The sequence below is a fragment of the Oryctolagus cuniculus genome, chromosome 10 (genome assembly GCF_964237555.1).
Source record: "Oryctolagus cuniculus chromosome 10, mOryCun1.1, whole genome shotgun sequence".
In the NCBI taxonomy this organism is placed as follows: domain Eukaryota; kingdom Metazoa; phylum Chordata; class Mammalia; order Lagomorpha; family Leporidae; genus Oryctolagus; species Oryctolagus cuniculus.
Window position 1 is genome coordinate 98,761,537 of NC_091441.1, and position 16,876 is coordinate 98,778,412.

General features: G+C 58.2%; 2 protein-coding genes across 31 annotated transcripts in view; one reads left to right on the forward strand and one right to left on the reverse strand.

Moving 5' to 3' along the window:
* Positions 1–7,103, reverse strand: part of HEMK1 (HemK methyltransferase family member 1) — a 32,706-nt gene extending 25,603 nt beyond the window's left edge. For 10 of the 19 annotated variants that reach the window (XR_011379512.1, XR_007921908.2, XR_011379516.1 and 7 more), the window contains exons 1-6: positions 5,881–5,961; positions 5,392–5,784; positions 5,060–5,151; positions 4,702–4,795; positions 607–741; positions 221–285 (exon numbers count right to left, since the gene is read on the reverse strand). Coding sequence is in view for 5 of the 19 variants with exons in the window: in XM_051852387.2 (XP_051708347.2) it covers positions 221–285; positions 607–741; positions 4,702–4,795; positions 5,060–5,151; positions 5,392–5,652 (647 nt within the window). In the remaining 14 variants the exon portion in view is untranslated. Of the gene's footprint in view, positions 1–220; positions 286–606; positions 742–4,701; positions 4,796–5,059; positions 5,277–5,391; positions 5,785–5,880; positions 5,967–6,729; positions 6,844–6,985 lie in introns of those variants that run through there. The other 9 variants (XR_011379519.1, XM_051852390.2, XR_011379521.1 and 6 more) reach the window with 7 other exon arrangements.
* On the forward strand, positions 6,394–16,402 carry C10H3orf18 (chromosome 10 C3orf18 homolog). Of its 12 annotated transcripts, XM_051852409.2 has the most exons (6): positions 7,773–8,433; positions 9,640–9,757; positions 9,878–10,270; positions 12,874–12,899; positions 13,557–13,704; positions 14,779–16,402. In XM_051852409.2, the coding sequence occupies exons 3-6, from the start codon at positions 10,037–10,039 to the stop codon at positions 14,857–14,859; spliced, it is 489 nt and encodes a 162-aa protein (XP_051708369.1). In that variant the 5' UTR covers positions 7,773–8,433; positions 9,640–9,757; positions 9,878–10,036; the 3' UTR covers positions 14,860–16,402. The 12 variants fall into 12 exon arrangements, with proteins under 12 accessions (XP_051708370.1, XP_051708368.1, XP_008258924.1 ...); XM_051852410.2 differs by lacking the exons at positions 7,773–8,433; positions 9,640–9,757 and adding an exon at positions 6,394–6,526; XM_051852408.2 differs by lacking the exons at positions 7,773–8,433; positions 9,640–9,757 and adding an exon at positions 7,100–7,728.
* The last annotated feature ends 474 nt before the right edge of the window (positions 16,403–16,876 follow it).

Here is a 16,876-nt window from a genome sequence, read left to right on the forward strand (position 1 = left end):
CTCTTGGTCACAGGGACTGGAAGGGATAGTGAACCTTCTCAGACTTGCAAGATACCCATGCCCTGTCATAACCCTGTGGGACAGCTGCCAGGCCACTCCCTTTTCTTCCCGATTAGAAATGAAAGCAGACACCAATGGATCTGATACTTGAATAAGGGTCAAGTCCAGGCCTTAAAGTCTAACTCTCCCACCTGACACCCCCCCCTCCCCAGCTGCCTACCTCTGAGCATTCTCGTGGGTCAGACAGATGGCGGCCTCCTCCCGATCCACAGCAATGACTCGGCTCTGCCCCAAGAAGAAACAGAGGGTGCATAGGAGGCAGGGTGCTTGGGGTGTCAGGCCTGGGGACCCTCCTCCAGCCCTCCCCAGGAGAAGGAGACAGCCAATAGCCTCTTCCTCTCTACAGCCAGGGTCTAGTGAGGCAGATGGGGAGCACAGGGAGAGGCTGTGACCATGGGAAGCTGGCACAGCCCTATCCTCCCTTCTCTGGTCATTTTTCTCCCAAGTGCTCCTAGTGAGGGGAGGGGATGAAGGCCAACGGGAGGCCAGCGAGTGTGTCAGTCTCAGTCTAGCCAGGGTAGGGGAGAGGGGCGCAGCAGGGTTCACCTCCAGGAGCTGGCTCAGCAGGCTAAGGGCGATGGCTCCAGATCCGCAGCCCACCTCCAGAATGAGGGGGCCGCCTTGGGCTCCCACTGCACAAGGCCTCTGGGCCACCTCCTCCAGCACCCACTCAACCAGTTCCTGCAAGACAGAGGGGTCTGGATCACAGTCAGCTCCTGTGTGGCTGTAGAGAGAGGCCAAAGTCAGGCTGTCCTGCATGTCAGCTGGGGCCATGGGCAGGTCCCCTTGCCGCCCCATGCCTCAGTTTCCCCATCTGTAAAACTGAGCACAGTTGAGGACAACCCAACTCATGAAGACTAAATAGGGTATGGTGGGGAGAATCACTATATTAATAAAGTTGTTCTTATGAAATGCATGAAGTCTGTGTTCCTTAAATATAAAGTTTCTTTGGGGAAAAAAAATAAGACTAAATAGAAGCACGTTTATGAGGCATTGACCCCATACCTGTGGCAAGGCGGGTGCTCAGTAAACTAAGCCCTTACAGACATCACCCTTCTCTGTGCTCACAGAAATGCTAAGAACCACACCTGATAAACCTGGCCACGCCTCCCTCTGTTCCTCGTCCTGTCCCATCTGATGGATCCTCCTAACTGGCCCAGGAAGAAACTGCACCCCAGGGGTTAAGGCCCCCATGGAGACTGGCCTGTGACTCATGGTAGCCAAGAATCAGGGACTGGTACAGCCAAAGCTCTTTCAAAGAACTGAGCTAGGGAGTCCCCAGGGAGGCTCCCAGGCTCAAGAAAGAGACAGGGAAGTCCCTCCATGGGTGAGAGGGGATTCCTAACGGGGGCTTGGGCATACACACAGCATGGAGTAAACACCACGGATGTAGTGGGAAGTACCCAACTGCACTCTATCTACCATGGTGGCAGAACACTTCAGACATTGTCACTAAGGAACAAGAAGGTTTTGAGTCCCACCTTCCCATCTGTTGGGAGCAGGCTCTGGGCGTGGGAGCCAGTATGGGGAGGAGGCCCGAGTAGCCACGTGTGGAGCAGGGAAAGGATAGTGTGGCCCCTTCCCAAAGCCATCCCTTTGGACATGGGCAGAGGAGCTTCATCAGAGGCTCAGGACTCCTGGGATTCCACCCCCTGGGCAGGACTGGCTCAGGGAATAGAGTGAATGGGGAGCAAGTGAGTGCTTCTCCCATCTGAAAAGAGGCCCACCTCCATAAGCCCTCCTCAACCCCTTTGTCAGGCCTGCCCTACTGCAACTTTCCCCACCTGGGGTCTAAAGTCTGGGAGGGGGCTTGCCTTTCCCACCAGACTCCACAATGGGAGGAGTCCACAACCTGGATTCTGACTGTCACATGGGCCCACACCTGCAGGGCTTGGCCCACAGAGGGGCCTCCTGATTACTTCTCATGGGCTAGACAAGCTCTCTGTGGCATCGGGAAGCAACCCTCCAAGTCTCACACTCCCAGGCCCACACAAGGCATCAAAGCCATCAGCTTTGGAGCAGAGGGTTTTGGGTGACTCTGGCCCATTTTCCATATAAGTTCCTCATGCTGAGTCCCAGAAAGCATGTCATTCTTCTGGGCCCTCCCAACTCCAGTAGCAAAGTTAGTCACTCTAAAAGTAACAAGTTCAAGGCAGGCAGAACTTGGCCAGCAGGCCCAGTGCTCCCCGATGCAAAACCCTCTGGAAGCTACTGCACGCCGCAGAGGGTGCCTGGCACCTGCAGGAACCCCATGCAATCGCTTGCTGTGCAGCTACCACCAGGTACTATTGGGGTTTGTAGCAAGTGGGTGTCGAGGGTTGGGACCAGCACAGGGTGTGCAGTCCGAGCTGTGGTTGAGACCCTGTGGTCTCAGTGGTGAGGTCATGTGCCCGGTGGCTGGCAGGGTGACTGAGACTTGTCAGGGTGTGAGTCTTGGTTTTCTGGCCACAGACAGACCTCCTCTGGCTGGAGATGACCTGTCCGTGGCCACACTGGTCAGCCACCCTGAGAGGCCCCTGGTCTCAGAGACTACCCACCTGAGGCAGGTGTGAGGTTGATAGACCACTCCCCTTCCCCCGCCCCCACCAGTGACCTCTCACTCCAGACCACAGGAGGCTGACCTTGATTGTGGGACCTGAAGGGTTGGGTGAAGACCCCCAGGAAGTCTAGAAACTTCTTCCCTCACCTGATGAAGAGCCCCCCACCAGCTTATAAGTAAGCCCTCTGGGGGTAGTTAATAACCAAGTTAGTCACAGGTCCTAGGTATCTCCTCCTGGTGAACATGCAAAGAATCCAAGAACATGATGGGGTGGAGGGACAAAGAGGTACCAGAAGGAGGTGGGGAGCAGGCAGTTGTTGGCTCTGCCTAGAGCCACTGCCCCACCCTGGACTCCATATCCCTTAATAGGTCAGCCCGGACCTAGGTGCCACAGGCACCTTGACTAGGATCACATCCTGGAGAAGCACCCCAGGAAGGTGGTGTCTCCCCAAACCAATCACAGATAAAAGCCTGGGCCCCACCCCCACCCTGATAGCCTCTCCACACCAGGCTGCGCCAGAATGGCTCATACCCCATCCTAGGGTTTCCTGCTGTACACACTGGCAGGCCAGAGCTGAGCTGCCTTCTCAACCCAGGAAAACCTCCATGCTCCAAGCCATGTGCCACCTGCAACTCTGCATCAGACTTCTGCACCCATCATCAGAAACTACCTCACAGTGGATGGAGAGATCACAGCAGCACAACCCCTCCCTTGCACCCCATCTCCCCACTTCTTGCCACAGGCCACGTCCTCTTGAGTTCTTGGTAAGGCAGCCTCTCCCCACGTGGCTTCACACTGCAGCAAGCCTGGCGAGTTCTCAGAAATGTCTGTACAGTTAGGTGAGGACCTGGCCTCCCAGCTACACAGTCCTGTCCCAACCCACTCTTCGCAGCAAAGCTGCTTTCCTGGCCCAGTATGTCCAAGAAAGGGGGGGCCACATGGGAGCTAGGAACCCACCCTCGACACTCAGAATCCCAGAACACACGTCTGGTGCAAGCAAGGTCAGTTCTGAGGGGAACTTGAAGATCATCCTGACAACTGCCTTCCCACGTCATGACCCTTGGCAGTCTCAGGGGGATGACAAGCGACTTCCTGGCTAGAGGTTGCACGTTTGGGGAAGCCACAGGGTGGCTACCCAACAGACTGCAGGAGGCAGCCCACATCCTGCTGTGAGTCTGCACTGCATCCCAGATCGTGCCAGTTCTCAATGGCACAGCCTCGCACAGGAGACAGGAAGTCCAAGTGCTGCCCTCACGTTCCCTTCCTTGCTGGCCCTGTGACTTCAGCAAGGCCTCAGATTCCCTACGATGCCTGTCCTGACCCCAGGCAGTGAGGAAAAGACCCAGCTTCCCAGCTGCATGCCATGGCCAGAGAGCCGTCAGAAGGTTTCCTGGCTGGGGGACAGAAACCGAGGCCAGGAGGACTGGACCTGACTTTTCCCAGGAGTGTTTTGTGTGCCTGGGTTCCTGTCTCAGAACATCGCACCTCTGGCCTGCCCACCAGGCTATGCTCTCCTCAATCTACTCTCTCTGGCTCCCAGCTCTGCCATCTGTAAGGTCAGGGGAAGGTGCAACAAGGGCCTCTCCCAAGATCAGGGTGTCTCATCAAGGGACAGCACCAATGCTAATCATTTGAAACCCAACACAGGCAATTATCTGACCAGTGGGCCTGAGAGGACCACCAAATCACAGAGTCCGTGGTCTGTAGGCCCAACCCCCTCATCATCTGGGTGCAGAGGAGCAGTGATCTGCCCAAGGTCACACAACTCAGAGCCAACCTGCTGGTGTCCAGCTGGAGTCCTCTCCACCTCCCATGCCCCTGAGAAGTTGCTGGGGCAGATTATTTCCCATGGTGTCCCCCAGTATAGTTCCTAGGAAATGCCAAGGACAAGCTAAACACTGAGGTGGCACAACTTGACTCTGGGCTACTCGCAGCCCTGGGGTAGGACCATGACTTGGGACGGTAAAGGGGCCCCACAGGAGTCCTCTGTCCTCTTGGCGTCACCAACCCAGCCAGGTCGGACAATCGCACTCATGTGGCCCCAGCGCCCCCTGGAGGAAATCTGAGGCAGGACACTGCCTCGTCATGGTGACACACCCACCTCTGTCTCTGGCCGAGGGATGAACACTGGGGGTGCCATCTTCAGATTGAGTCCCTGAAAATCCCACTCCCCAAGGATGTACTGCACAGGCATCCTGCAGAAGGGGCAACCGGGTGGTCATCAGTGCCAGAACCAGGATACCATTTGTGCCTACAGGTTGTCTGGCAAGGCCACATTCCCACTGCCTTGAGACCCCTGCCAAGGCTGGGCCCCCCTCTTGCCACTTCGTTGCCCCAACACCTCCCTAACCCTTGGATATGATCCTCCTCCCTTACCATGAATTTGGCAGGGGCTGGGGGGGGGGGCTGGGCCTCTGCTCCCCATGCAGAGCCCTCAGGTCTGACCCATGGATGCTCACCTCTGCAATCGGTGGCTACACAGCTCCTGGATGCGCTGTAGTTGCCAAGGGGTCAGGGGCTGGGTCCAAAGAACCGGCTTCAGGCTCTGAAACTATCCCCGTAGAGAAGGTGAGCTGCTGGCTCCCATGGTCCAGAGGCCACAACCCAGGTTCCGAATGCAGACAATGCCTACGGGCCCCGCTCTGGTCACCTTGGCCGTTCCTGAACCCCTGGTGCCTGGCACACACACACTGGACTCATTTGTTGAATAAATATCTGACATTCCTTCAGAAAATGCCACCCGTCTCAGCTAAGCACATAGTGAAGCCCTCCTACCAACAGTGCACTTAACTGTTTTGGCTCCAAGGACGTGAGCCACGATGTACTCGCTGGATTCCCGGGCCTCAGGGATGCCTCTCTTCTCAAATACCTCCGTCCAGTGGCTGACCTGCCCTGTGGCACTCAACAGCCCAGCTAAGGCCGGATGGGGTTGCCGTGAGCTGCAAGTCCTGCCCCGGGAGCCTCCCGTCCTGCCTTGGCAGGACAGCAGGGGCCTCAGCACTCGGCCCCAAAGTTTCACGTCCCAGGAAAGGGCTTTCCTGAGTGCCCCCATGTTCTGAAACCCCCTGGTGCTAGAAGCTGCTGAGGTAAGTACTGAGAGTGACCCCTGGCCCCGGCGGGGTGGATGGAGCAGTCACAGGCTCTGGCTCTCCAGAATGGCTTGTTCCTCAGCCACGGCTGCCACCTGGAGGGATGAAGGGGAGAAGCGGGTGAGCACTTGGGCCGTGTGGGACAAGCACGCTTCTGCTCTGTCACCTCTTGACTCCTTACAGATCCTCACCCATCTGCTTGATTCTTCTTGTCTTGGCCAGTTCTGTTTTCTCCAAGTTTTTAGTTGAAGAGGACTGAACCTTAGTTCAATACCTGCTGAAAAAGAGGCTGGTGGTGGGTCAGGGCATGGGTTTGGAGGTAGGATAGATCTGCATGTGACCCAGTGTAAGTGACCTTGACCTGGGGCAAACCATTATTGCTGTATTTGTTTCCTCATTCGTGAAACAGAAATAGCACCGATGCCATGTTGCAAAGTAGGAATATCAGGGGCCGGGAAACCAGCTCCGCACATAGCAGGGACTCAACATTGCTAATTTAACTAATGTTACAAAAGACAGGAGGCTCTCCTTTCTGGGGAGCTTTGCTTCAGACATTTGCATGAACTGCCACTGTTTGGATGCTGGAAATTTCCCTTTAACTTAACCTAATATCGGCATAAACTGCCAGCTAAAAAAGTTGAGAATGTTATAATCCAAGTGTCACAAGTAAGTTTAACTGAAGGTTGAAAATCAGTGGTCCCTGTTACTTCCAGAGAGACTAGGGTCCAAACCAGCATTTACCCAGCAGCACCTGCCAAACGCCAACATCCTCAGAGGCAGCAAGGCTCAAGAGGGGAAGCGACTTGCCTGCGGACACCCCGCCAGAAACCTTCCCAGGTAGGACACGAACTCGGGTGCGCCTGACTCCAGACGCGGAGCTGTACACCCCGGCGCCACCGCACCGTCACTGACTCAGAGGACGCCCCCTCCCCCGCTCTGAGGCTGCTTCCCCATCAGTACTGTGGAGGACGAAGCCAGACAGGTCTCAAGGGTGTTGCAGTCTAGGAGCCCTCATCCCAATCCCTAACTCTAATGCATACCTGTCAAAGGGGTTGCCCCACCCACCCACCGGGAGAACCGGCCCTGGAGATCCGGCCCGGAGATAAGCGCCCGGATGTGCGTAGTCTTCAGGGCGCTCCCTCATAAGCCCCGCTTCCGGGCTGGGAAGCTGAGAAAGGGCTCGGGCAGACCCGTTTTCCCTGCTCCAGGGTTCCTACTGCTGCTGAGTTGTTCCCCCCACCCACCCCGAGACCCCAGCGGAGGGTGGGAAGGCTGTGAACTCCACGCCCACCATACCCGTAAACCCATAAGCCGAAAAGTACAGGGATGGGGGAAGTGTGTTGGCGGAACCCCATAGCTGGCCGGAACGGGGGCGTGTCACCGACGGACCGGCGATCCGGGGCCTGGACGCGACGTCGGGGGCGTGGCCTAGCGTAGCCGGTGCGACAGAACGAGCCGTGCGCCGGGTTCCCGAGTTGGGGGCGGGTTTTAACCCGCTCACTTCCGATCAGGATTTGGAGCAGGGAACTGGAAACCGAATGCCGAAGACGTGAGTTCGAATCCTAAAAGTTGGAGACTCGTCGCCAGGCCTTGTCCAGGTACCTAGTCCTCTCGGGGCCTCAGTTGCTGCTCTTATAAAATTCATGGCAGCGTCCCACAAAGCGTGGCTTGTCACCGCCAAGCACCAGAATCTACCATTAACTAGAACACTGTTTACTACTATTAAACACGTGGCTCGCCGTGTTATGTCCCGGACCAGGGGAGCCTCGGAGAGCCGCGTCTCTACCTGGCAACCCCGTAATCCCCATAAGCGCCTTTGAAAACCTGCGGATTAAAGGCTCTCTGAGGACTTCGCCGTTGAGATGACCACGCCAAGGACGTTAGCGATCGTGAAGGGTTGGTTGTATGTCGGCCTGCCTGGGTCGGGGTGCCCAGTGATGACACCAGCCAGATAACAATACCATCCCGTGCCTAACCTCTCTGGACTGAAGACTCCCCACTTCTAGCCAAGGGGCCCCCACACCAGACCCGCCACCACGGTAGGAAGCAGAGGCCAGGGAGCTTGCCCAAGGTTACAAAGTCAGCAGAGGGCCGGGCCAGAGTTCAGCCTAGGCTGAAAGACTCTCACGCGTTAGCCTGTGTTTTGGGAGCGCGAGTCTGCGCGGCGCAGGGCTGGTCTCGAGTCCTGGACCGAGAAGGGCCTGGCCCCCCACAGCCCCTCGCCCGACCTTGGCGCGTGCCACAGGGCGGAAAGGTGGTCTCGGGGAACCAAGACCTAGCTCCAAAATCCAGGCTCCCTGCTCCCGGCTCCTGCTGGGGGCGGGGCCGGAGCCGAGCGACAGGCTAGCGGGCCAATACCGGGCGGGCTCTAGAGCTGGTAGCCAATCGAGGCCTGGGGGCGCGGAGCGGCCGGGAGGTGAGGTGCTGGAGCTTCGGGGCTCCCCCGAGGCTGCTCGGCGCGGCCTCGCCCCCGCCGGACGCTCAGGCCCTGCCCACTCTGGCCCTGCCCACCGCAGTCCAGGCTGGAAAAGCCGGCGCTACCCGCTGCAGCTGCGGCTACGGCCGCTGCGCGGTACCTGCCCCGGCCCGCGGCTCGGAGTGTGCCGCGAGCGCTGACCTCAGGTCGTACCTGCAGCCCTGAGGGTTGCAGAACCTGAGGGTTTCCCCCTCGCCCCGCTCCGGCCTCCTGCCGGTCGCCACCACTCTTACACTCTCTGACAGCTCGGCGCCCCGGAGAGGATTAAGTAAGTGCTGAGGTCGCTGCTTCTGTGCAAAAATGGAGGCATCACAGAGCCGCGGAGGCGGGCGTGGGGATCGGGACAGGGAGGACTGCAGGACCCGGTGGAGAACGGCATGCGGGTTCTCAAAGGGCGCGCTGCCGAGCCCCTTCACCACTTTCCCTGCCTTCTCCTGCGGGCCCCCACGCAGGCCCCGAGAGTGGTCAGCAGGGCTCCTTCGCTCCTTTGGGTGGACAAGTCAGTAGAGCCCCAGAGCAAGAGTTAAGAGTCTGTCCCAAGGTCATGCTTGGGGTCAGTGGTAGAGCCAAGGAAAGAACCTGGGCCCCCTGACCTAGAGTAGTCTGAGGGAGAGCCTACACCTACCTCCGGTCCCTCTGCCTGCCCTGCCACCATGGATGTGTGTGCACCTGCCTCACACACACACATTCATGCACCTGCACGGGTGCAGTACGTGTGCAGCCATGAACTACGAAGCCCTCTACTCTGTGGGTCTGTCCATCTGTAGCTCAGCCAGGTTCCCTTCCCACCCTGTCTTACCCCTCCACCCCTCAGGGAAGGAGAAGTCACCTCAAAGTGGGAAGGCACTTCCTTTACCTTTCTCTTGTCCCTAGAAGCCCCCAACTTCCCACAGGGGAAGGGGTCAGAGCTCCAATGACCCCAGGAGCCTGCAGAGAAGTCCTGTGGGAGGACCACCTTTAGCCTCTCCGCCTTCTGTCTTTGGTCTCTCCACCCCAGGACCACACGGTGCACTGGGCCCAGAGACTCCTGTGACTCCCCCTTCTCTAACTGGCTTGGCCTGAGAGCAGATCTAACACTTATTGGGTGCTCACTAGGGAGAGGGCTTGTGCTGAGCCAAGTCTTTTCTAGGAAGCTGTTCATTCCCACATTTGTGCTTCTGTGATCCTGTGGGCTGCTCCCACTATCCCAATAGCCCCACCTTAGAAGGGAAAACTGGGACCCGGAGAGGCAGAGGCGGAGGGACTTGCCTTGAGCCATCCCGTTAGGTGCCCGAGCTGGAATTCAAAGACAGGCTGGCCTGACTCTCAGGCAAGTGTTTCCATCCAGGAAAGGGAAAATTCTGCAGCACTTTTTTTCCCTGAGCAGGATGAGGGTTGTGGGGGGCAGGGAGTCAGGAGGTGGGAGTGGGGGACTTATCACACAGGGGAGGGGCTTTCTCTTTCAAACTTCCCCACTCCCTTTTTTATCTTCCAGGTGTGATCACTGGGATCTCCTTCCCTACAAACAGGGGTGGCAAGGCTTCATTTCCCTGTGCCTAAATCCGCACAGGAACTGCCACTGCATCCAGCTTGTGTCCTGATGGCCTCTGAATGTATCCACACCCTGCCCTTGAACCTTTATCTCCCCCAGGAGCTTCCGAGCTAGAGGGACTTCCCCTCTCAGCACCAGGCCCCATCCTTAGCCTCACATGTTTTTATTCTTTTCTTTCCAGCTCGCAGGGAGGCAGGGAGCTCCCTTTACCCACGAGGTGGCCCTGCAGGTGGCCACTACGGGTGGCAGAAGCCCCGGCTAGGGTGCGCCGATGTCCGAGGCGAGTGGACCAATTGACTGGTGACGGGCAGTCTCTCGGTCAGGGCCCCTCCACGCCAGCATGAACTCCAGGATCCCTTCTGCTAGGGTTTGGCTCAGCAGCCGCCCACCCACTTCTGAACCTGGCCTGGCACCTGCCTCAGGTGGGCCAGCCTCTGAGACCACCACCCTCAGCCCAGAAGCCACCAGCTTTAATGACACCAGAGTCCCTGACGTGGCCAATGGCGCAGCCGGCGTGGGCACCATGCTGTTGTCCTTTGGGGTCATCACGGTGATTGGCCTGGCTGTGGCGGTGGTGAGAGCTGGGGCGGGCCGGGGTGGGCTGGGGCTGGCCGGGGCTGGCCAGGAGGCCCCTAGTCGGGGGGTGAGGGTCAGTGTTTGGAACTGCAGAGACGCCAGTCTGGAGGCAGTTGTCTGCTAATGACAACACAGTCCTCCCTTTCCCCAGAGATTTGTCCGCTGAGAGGGGTAATTCATCTGACTGCAACAATTGGAAAAGATCTGTGTTTGAGCTGGGTCATGAGGCCTCCTAGGAGTTGGGGAGGCGGCTGTTCGCCATGGAGGGTGCTGGCGGGTCCGAGTCTTGGAGGCCGGAGGGAGCTCCTGTGAGCAGCAGGCAGGAGGCACAGGGCTGTGGGGCTGCAGCAGAAGTAGAGGGCAGGAGAGGGCCAGGCTGGGCTGTGGGCTGTGGAGTCTGGGTGGCAGACTCAGCCCCTGTTGGACTGTTGGCAGCAGTGTTCATTTATTCTCGTGGTGATAAGTTAACGGGTACCTGCCCTGGACCAGGCCTTTAGGAGCCCACAGGGGCTGGAGAGACAGGTTCTTATGAGAAATGTGAGCAGCAAACAGATTTTAAAAACCCAGGAGCCTGCAGAAAGCGTCCAGGGACTGTGGGGAGGAGGGGGCTCTTCCAGCTGCTGTCAGCCCTGAGGATGTGGTCTCATCCTTTCAGGGGACACACAGACACTCAGAGTGTCACTGAGGGACCACGGGAGCTTGTGCAGACTGAGATGGGGGGAGGGCAGTGTGCTGGTGGTCTCCCAGGGGACCTCGCAGGCTCAGGAGCATGTTACCCTGCAGATAGAGCTGGGGAGAGTGCATCCATGGCCTGGCTGGAGCCTCTGGTAAACCAGGATCACCATATGGGCCCTGCAGGCTCGGGATGGCTGCCAAGGACCAACTGCCGGCCAGAAGGCAGGGCCTGGACATGGCATACGGAGGCTGAAGCCTGGCCCGAGAGGTCTCCTGGGGTGGGGAGGCGGAATGCCAGAGCTTGCCCTGGCGTCATGTACTGGTAAAGCAAACCCAGGTCCCCTAACCTCAGGGCCCTAGCAGAACCTGGAACCTGCCCTCCTTACTCTCTGTGAAAGGTTTCATCCCTGCAGCTTGGGATTGCTCCTTGCTCTTTGTTTTAGAGGCACATTCAGGGGCCCTGGGGTTAGCCTGCTTGCCACAGGTGGAGAGGTAGGTAAGTTGTGGGACAAAGGCTGGGGTAGGGGGTCACGGTCAGGAAAAACTCCTGGACACGGGGACCAAGTCTGGAGATGTTCACTGACTGCTACTTCCTCTCCCCTCACACTAGCCAGGAGGAGCAAAGCAGTGCTAGGCTGTGTGCTTTGCACAGAAGGCAAAGTGCTTGGTGTGGGCAGGATCAGTGGAGGAGGACTTCCTGGAGGAGGAGGGGCTGCAGATGGACAGTGAGAAGTGGGGGAAGGAAGGTTTGGAGAAGCAGATGTGGGGCGAGTGCCAGCAGTCGGAGCAGAGGGGCAAAGGCCTGGAGGCTGGTGCAGATCCTGGCCTTTCCCATGGAGCCTTCTGAACCCAAGGTCACAGGAGAGGGAGGGGCTTTGAGGAGGGGGCAGCAACACACAAGGTGCTGGGACTGGGCCAGAAGACCCCAGAGATCTTCCCACCCACAGGAAAGCAAGGGGCACCCCCACATGGGGCTGCCTGGAGAGGATGGGCGAGAAAAGGATCCCCTACTTTCTTTCCCAATTTCGGGGTCCCAGGAAGAGTTCTGGGCCAGCTGGAAGCCAAACCAGATAGAAGCTGTGAATGGACTACAGAGAGTGTTGGAGCCACAGAGAGTTTGGGATAGGCTCTAGGGATGTGGCTTTCCCTGAAGCTGCCAGTTTGGGGAAGGGCAGGTAGTGGCAGTGGTCCCTAGAATCCCTGCCCGATGTGGCTGCCCAAGTCTCACCCTCTCTTCTCTCTCTCAGTGCTTTGTCCGCGCTCCTGCTCCCCCTGAAGCTTGTAGATGTCCTCTCTGCCTGCCCGCTCCTTCACCTGGAAGCCTGCACACAGAGGAAGGGCTCAGGGGCTTCTGAGTTCTCAGGGGTTAGCCTGGGCTTGCATCCAGGGGCTCAGGCCCCACCTCCTGCCTCTGTCTACTGTGGGCCGTCAAGTTCCTAGGAGCCCAGCACCCAGCCCAGCCCCTTGCCTAAGCCTCAGCCCTGCAAAATCTGACCACCCCCTAGCTCCTGCTCTTTTTTTTTTCCCCCTCTCTCCTGCTCTTTTTGACCTATACATGGCTTTGGGCCAGGAGAAAGTTGGGGGTGGGGTGCTGTGTGTCTTCTCCTGCCCCTTTGGCTGTTAGGAGTCACAGGCAGGCTCCAGGGGCTATATCGGCACAATGGAGCCCACCACCTGTGTGGTCTTCCCGGGCCAGGCTGCTCGAGGGCAGGCTGGTCCCTACCTCTGAGACCCCAGGCCCAGTCTGGGTGCTGTCAGCATCTAAATACACCCAAGGGAGGCATGAGTGTAGGCTGGGGACCCTGAGTATGGGGACACCCACAAATCTCCCATTCTTCAGCCTCAATGGATCCCCCAACCAGAGGGACCACTGGGTTGATTAGGGCTTCCCTGCTTTGCCATTTGACACTGCCCTTTCTCTTGCAGGTTTTGTACATCAGGAAGAAGAAGAGGTAATTCCCAGCTGCCACCTAACACTCAGCCCATAGGCAGGGCTGGGCTGGGCTCCAGGAGCATGTGCAAGTGGGAAGGGAGACAGAGGCCACCACCACTGGGGCTGCTTATCCTGCTGTCCCTGGGTTGGGGGTGACTACTTTCCCTTGGGGAGGTTGGAGCTCCACCAGGACCTCACAGACAGGACAGGCAGGTGCAGATTCCAGCCAGCCAGGGATTACTGTGGGACTGGGAAGGGTGGTAAGGGGAAGGAGAAGGAGAAGTAGGCTGGACACACCCCCACCTGACTGCCCAGCTACCCTTGCCCTGCTGCCCTGCTCTGACTGCCCCTGACCACCCCCTGCCACATCCCCCAGAACCTGAATTATAGCAAGGCCTTGGCCTAGGCAGTCCTTATGGACCCCATGGATGACAGCTGTGTGGCCCAAGGCCCCAATCAGTCCCAGGACTGGGTAATTGCTTCTTCCCAGGTCACCCTCCTGAGGGATAGAGCAGGTAAAGCAAGTGCAAAAAGTCTGTCATTTAGTCCCAGGGGAAATCATAGGACCCAAAACAAGGCTGTGTGCAATGGCTCAGCTGACAGCAGGCAAGGTCTGGAGGGCTAGGGGGAGGGAAGGGTGTGTCCTGTCCCCAGCAGCCTCTGCCCCCACCCCCAGGCTGGAGAAGCTACGCCACCAGCTCATGCCTATGTACAACTTCGACCCCACGGAGGAACAAGACGAACTGGAGCAGGAGCTGCTGGAACACGGGCGGGACGCAGCCTCCATGCAGGCTGCCGCCTCTGCACAGGCTGTACAGGGCAAGGTGGGCACCAGCCAGGCTCCCCAACCCAGCCTGCAGCCCTTCATGTCTCCCTCACCCGTGCTTCCCTCCTTTCCCATGCCGCTTGCCCACACCTGCCAGGTGGTCAGCGGGCAGCTCTTGGGTATATGGGCTTGGCCCAGTTTATTCAGAAGCTGAGAATTGCTCCCTGGCCTTGCACAAACTTTCTGTGTGAGGCCAGGCCAGGGGCAGCCCCACGCTCCAGCCTGCTTCTGCCCCAATAGCCTGCTGATCTTGGAAGCTCCTTGGTATCTTAGAGCCTCAATTCTCTTACCCACAAATCAAAGTCCCAATTCTTGCCCTGTGTACCCCCATATCCTGTCTGGGAAAGTAGTAGAAGACTGGTGGGAGACATGTCAGAGCTAAATTCCTCTGCTTCCAGGGTCCACAGGCCTGAGTGGGTTATGGACAGGGTCAGACTCGGGCTGGAATGGGCTGGAGCACTCCTCGTCACTGACAGATACCAGGCAGATGGGGACCCCAGCCAAATTCTCTTCCTGTGTCCAAGGGGTGAGGACCTGTGTGGTCATCCTGGACACCATTGCCCCAAATCCCCAAGAGCATCATGCAGAGTCCCCCACCCCCGCCCTGCCCAGCCTGGATTTGGGAAGTTTCCAGGCTGAGAGTCTGGAGACCCCTTGGTTTTCTGCCACTTTTGAGTCACCTGGATCCCCTTGGGTTGCTCTGGAACCCACACTAAGAACCTTGGTCCACCCAACCTCTGGGGCTACTGATCATTTGACAGTTGTTGCCGGGCACCTCCCTCGTGCTGGGGTCCAGGGGTCCAGAGCCGAGCCCCCCTGCTGGGAGAAAGCGATGCATGCTTCAGTTGATTGGACTTGCCTGAGACCGCAAGTGCTGTGGAGGTAACAGAGCCAGCTGGGGACAGCTGCTGGGGCGGAGTCATTTGAGCCAGGTCATGTTTCTAGCATGAGTTTTCAGGCAGAAGGCATCGCTGGTGTCAGGCACAAGCAGGCACCAGGAAGCCAGGTGGGGAGGTCAGAAAGGACACGGCTTTGGTTGAGTTCTCTGATGTCCCTGCCTCTCTCACTGCAGACCACTGTCCCCTCCCAGGGCCCTCTGCAGAGGCCCAGCCGGCTGGTGTTTACCGACGTAGCCAACGCCATCCAAGCATGAGTGGCCTGGGGACAGGCCTGGAACTCTGACAGACGTCCACCGTGGTGCCCGTAGGGCTGCCTGCTCGCTGATTGTCAAGATCTGTTCTCAGGACCTGCCCTGCCAAGTCAGGAAAGGGCCAGACCAGGCCCCAGCTGCTCTACAGACCCATCTGCTGAATCTCCGGGGCTCTGGCCAGGCTGGGAATCTGGCCATGGACCTCTCCTGCCCTGCGGGCCCTGGCATGGAGGGCCTCCCTCAAGCCAGGAAGGTTGTGAGGCACTGCTGGCTTCCTCTTCTCGTGTCCAGGCTGCTTATATCCAGGTCTGCATCTCTGGCATGGAGGAAATGGAGGGGAGACATGGGTGAGAGAGGAGGTGGAAGAAATTGGAGGTTCCCCAGTATCAGGGAGAGACTTGTGCTTTAAAATCTGGAGCCTTCTCTGGGCTGGGGAGAGGCAGCCATGTGGGTCCCAGGGCCAGCATCTGTGACAGACTGGGAGAGGCCTGGGGATGGCGCTGAAACTGCACAAAAGGCAGGATGTCAGGAGCAGGGCTGCCCATTCCACCCGCATGGCCCTGAGCTGCCCCAGCCACCCAACTCCCACAGCCAGCGGCTCGCCAGACCCAGAGGGAGCTCAGGGAAAAGGAAGTAGCGGTTCAGATGGGGAGGATACAGCCCATCAGGTCTGCAGAAAGGACCCAGGCACGTGCATGAGCGCATTCACAGGCAGATGTGTGCCCATCCCAGCACAGGGCAGCATGGAAACTGCACTGACCCCACCTGCGAGTCTACCCCACCCCCATGGCATGAAGTGGAGCATCGGGGTAGGCCACCTTCTCTGCCCTCAATGTTCAGAGACCACAGGGAGAGGGAAGCAAGGTGAGGTCCTGCTGTCCATTCTGTTTCTTTGCGGGCTCCAGAAGGCAGGCCAATCCACTTCCATCTGGCTTCTTGTCCTGGACTACATTAAGGACCTAGGCTTGGAGACTTGGTTTGAGGGTGGTAGTTGCAGGCCACAGAGTAGTGGAGGCAGCTCTGACTGCTTGAAAGGTTGGGGGGGGGGGGGGATGCTCCTTGCAAAGACTTAGGAAATCTGGTCTGTGTTTAAATTCTCCACCTCCACCCCATCTGTGGAAAGTCTCCCTGTGTTGATGCAGTGAGGAAGAAGATCCTCTGTACCCGGCCTCCTACTAAGCCCTGGAGGCTGGGGACCAATGCCAAGGGCAAGGCACTGGGCAGAGACAGACCCCAAGGGCTACACTGGCTATGCATATGCACGCAGCCATGCGTAGTGGTCTGGTCACATCACTGTCTTTGGTTGGCCAGGGATCCCGGGGAGGGCATGTGTGGATCCTCCATTGGGCAAATACCTCATGTCAGGGGGTGAGGGCCCAGGAGGCCCCATGGGGAAGGTTCTGGATTTATTCCCTCCTCTAGATGCTATAAATACTTTGGTACTTGCACTAACTGGAGGGCTGTGGGTAATTTGGGATGCACAAAGCTGTAATTTAACTCACAGCATCTCTATGTGAGAACATTAAAGATGTAATTAAGATGTTTACACGAGGAGAGTGTAGCCTGTGGCACTCAGGGTGTGAAACCCCAGGGGGGACCGGAGAGCTGCAGGGGGTGGCAGTGGGGGTGTGGAAGAAGGGCAGCTGGGAGGTGGCAGCCCAGCCCTGATGGAACTGAGGAAGTGCCTCTGGCCCGAGGTCCAGACTGCTTGGGGGCCTCATGTCTTAACTGTGGAATGGGTCAGCAGGCCTGCCACTCCCTGGCCAAGCAGACAAGGCCTTGTGGGATGGGGAAAGAGGGGACTTGAGCCCCCGGGGCCGGGGGTGATCTTGTGCCTCAGGGAACTGGATCTGAAACACAAAAAGGAACAAGACAACGCAGCCTTTCCCGGAGCACAGGCCATCTGCAGCATTCAGAAGGGCTGGGGAAGAGTGACCCCAGAGTGACCGTGTGGTTTTCCCAGGACTGTCCCAGTCTTCGCAGTGAATGTCCCACAGGCCTGGACTGAAGAGTGCCCTTC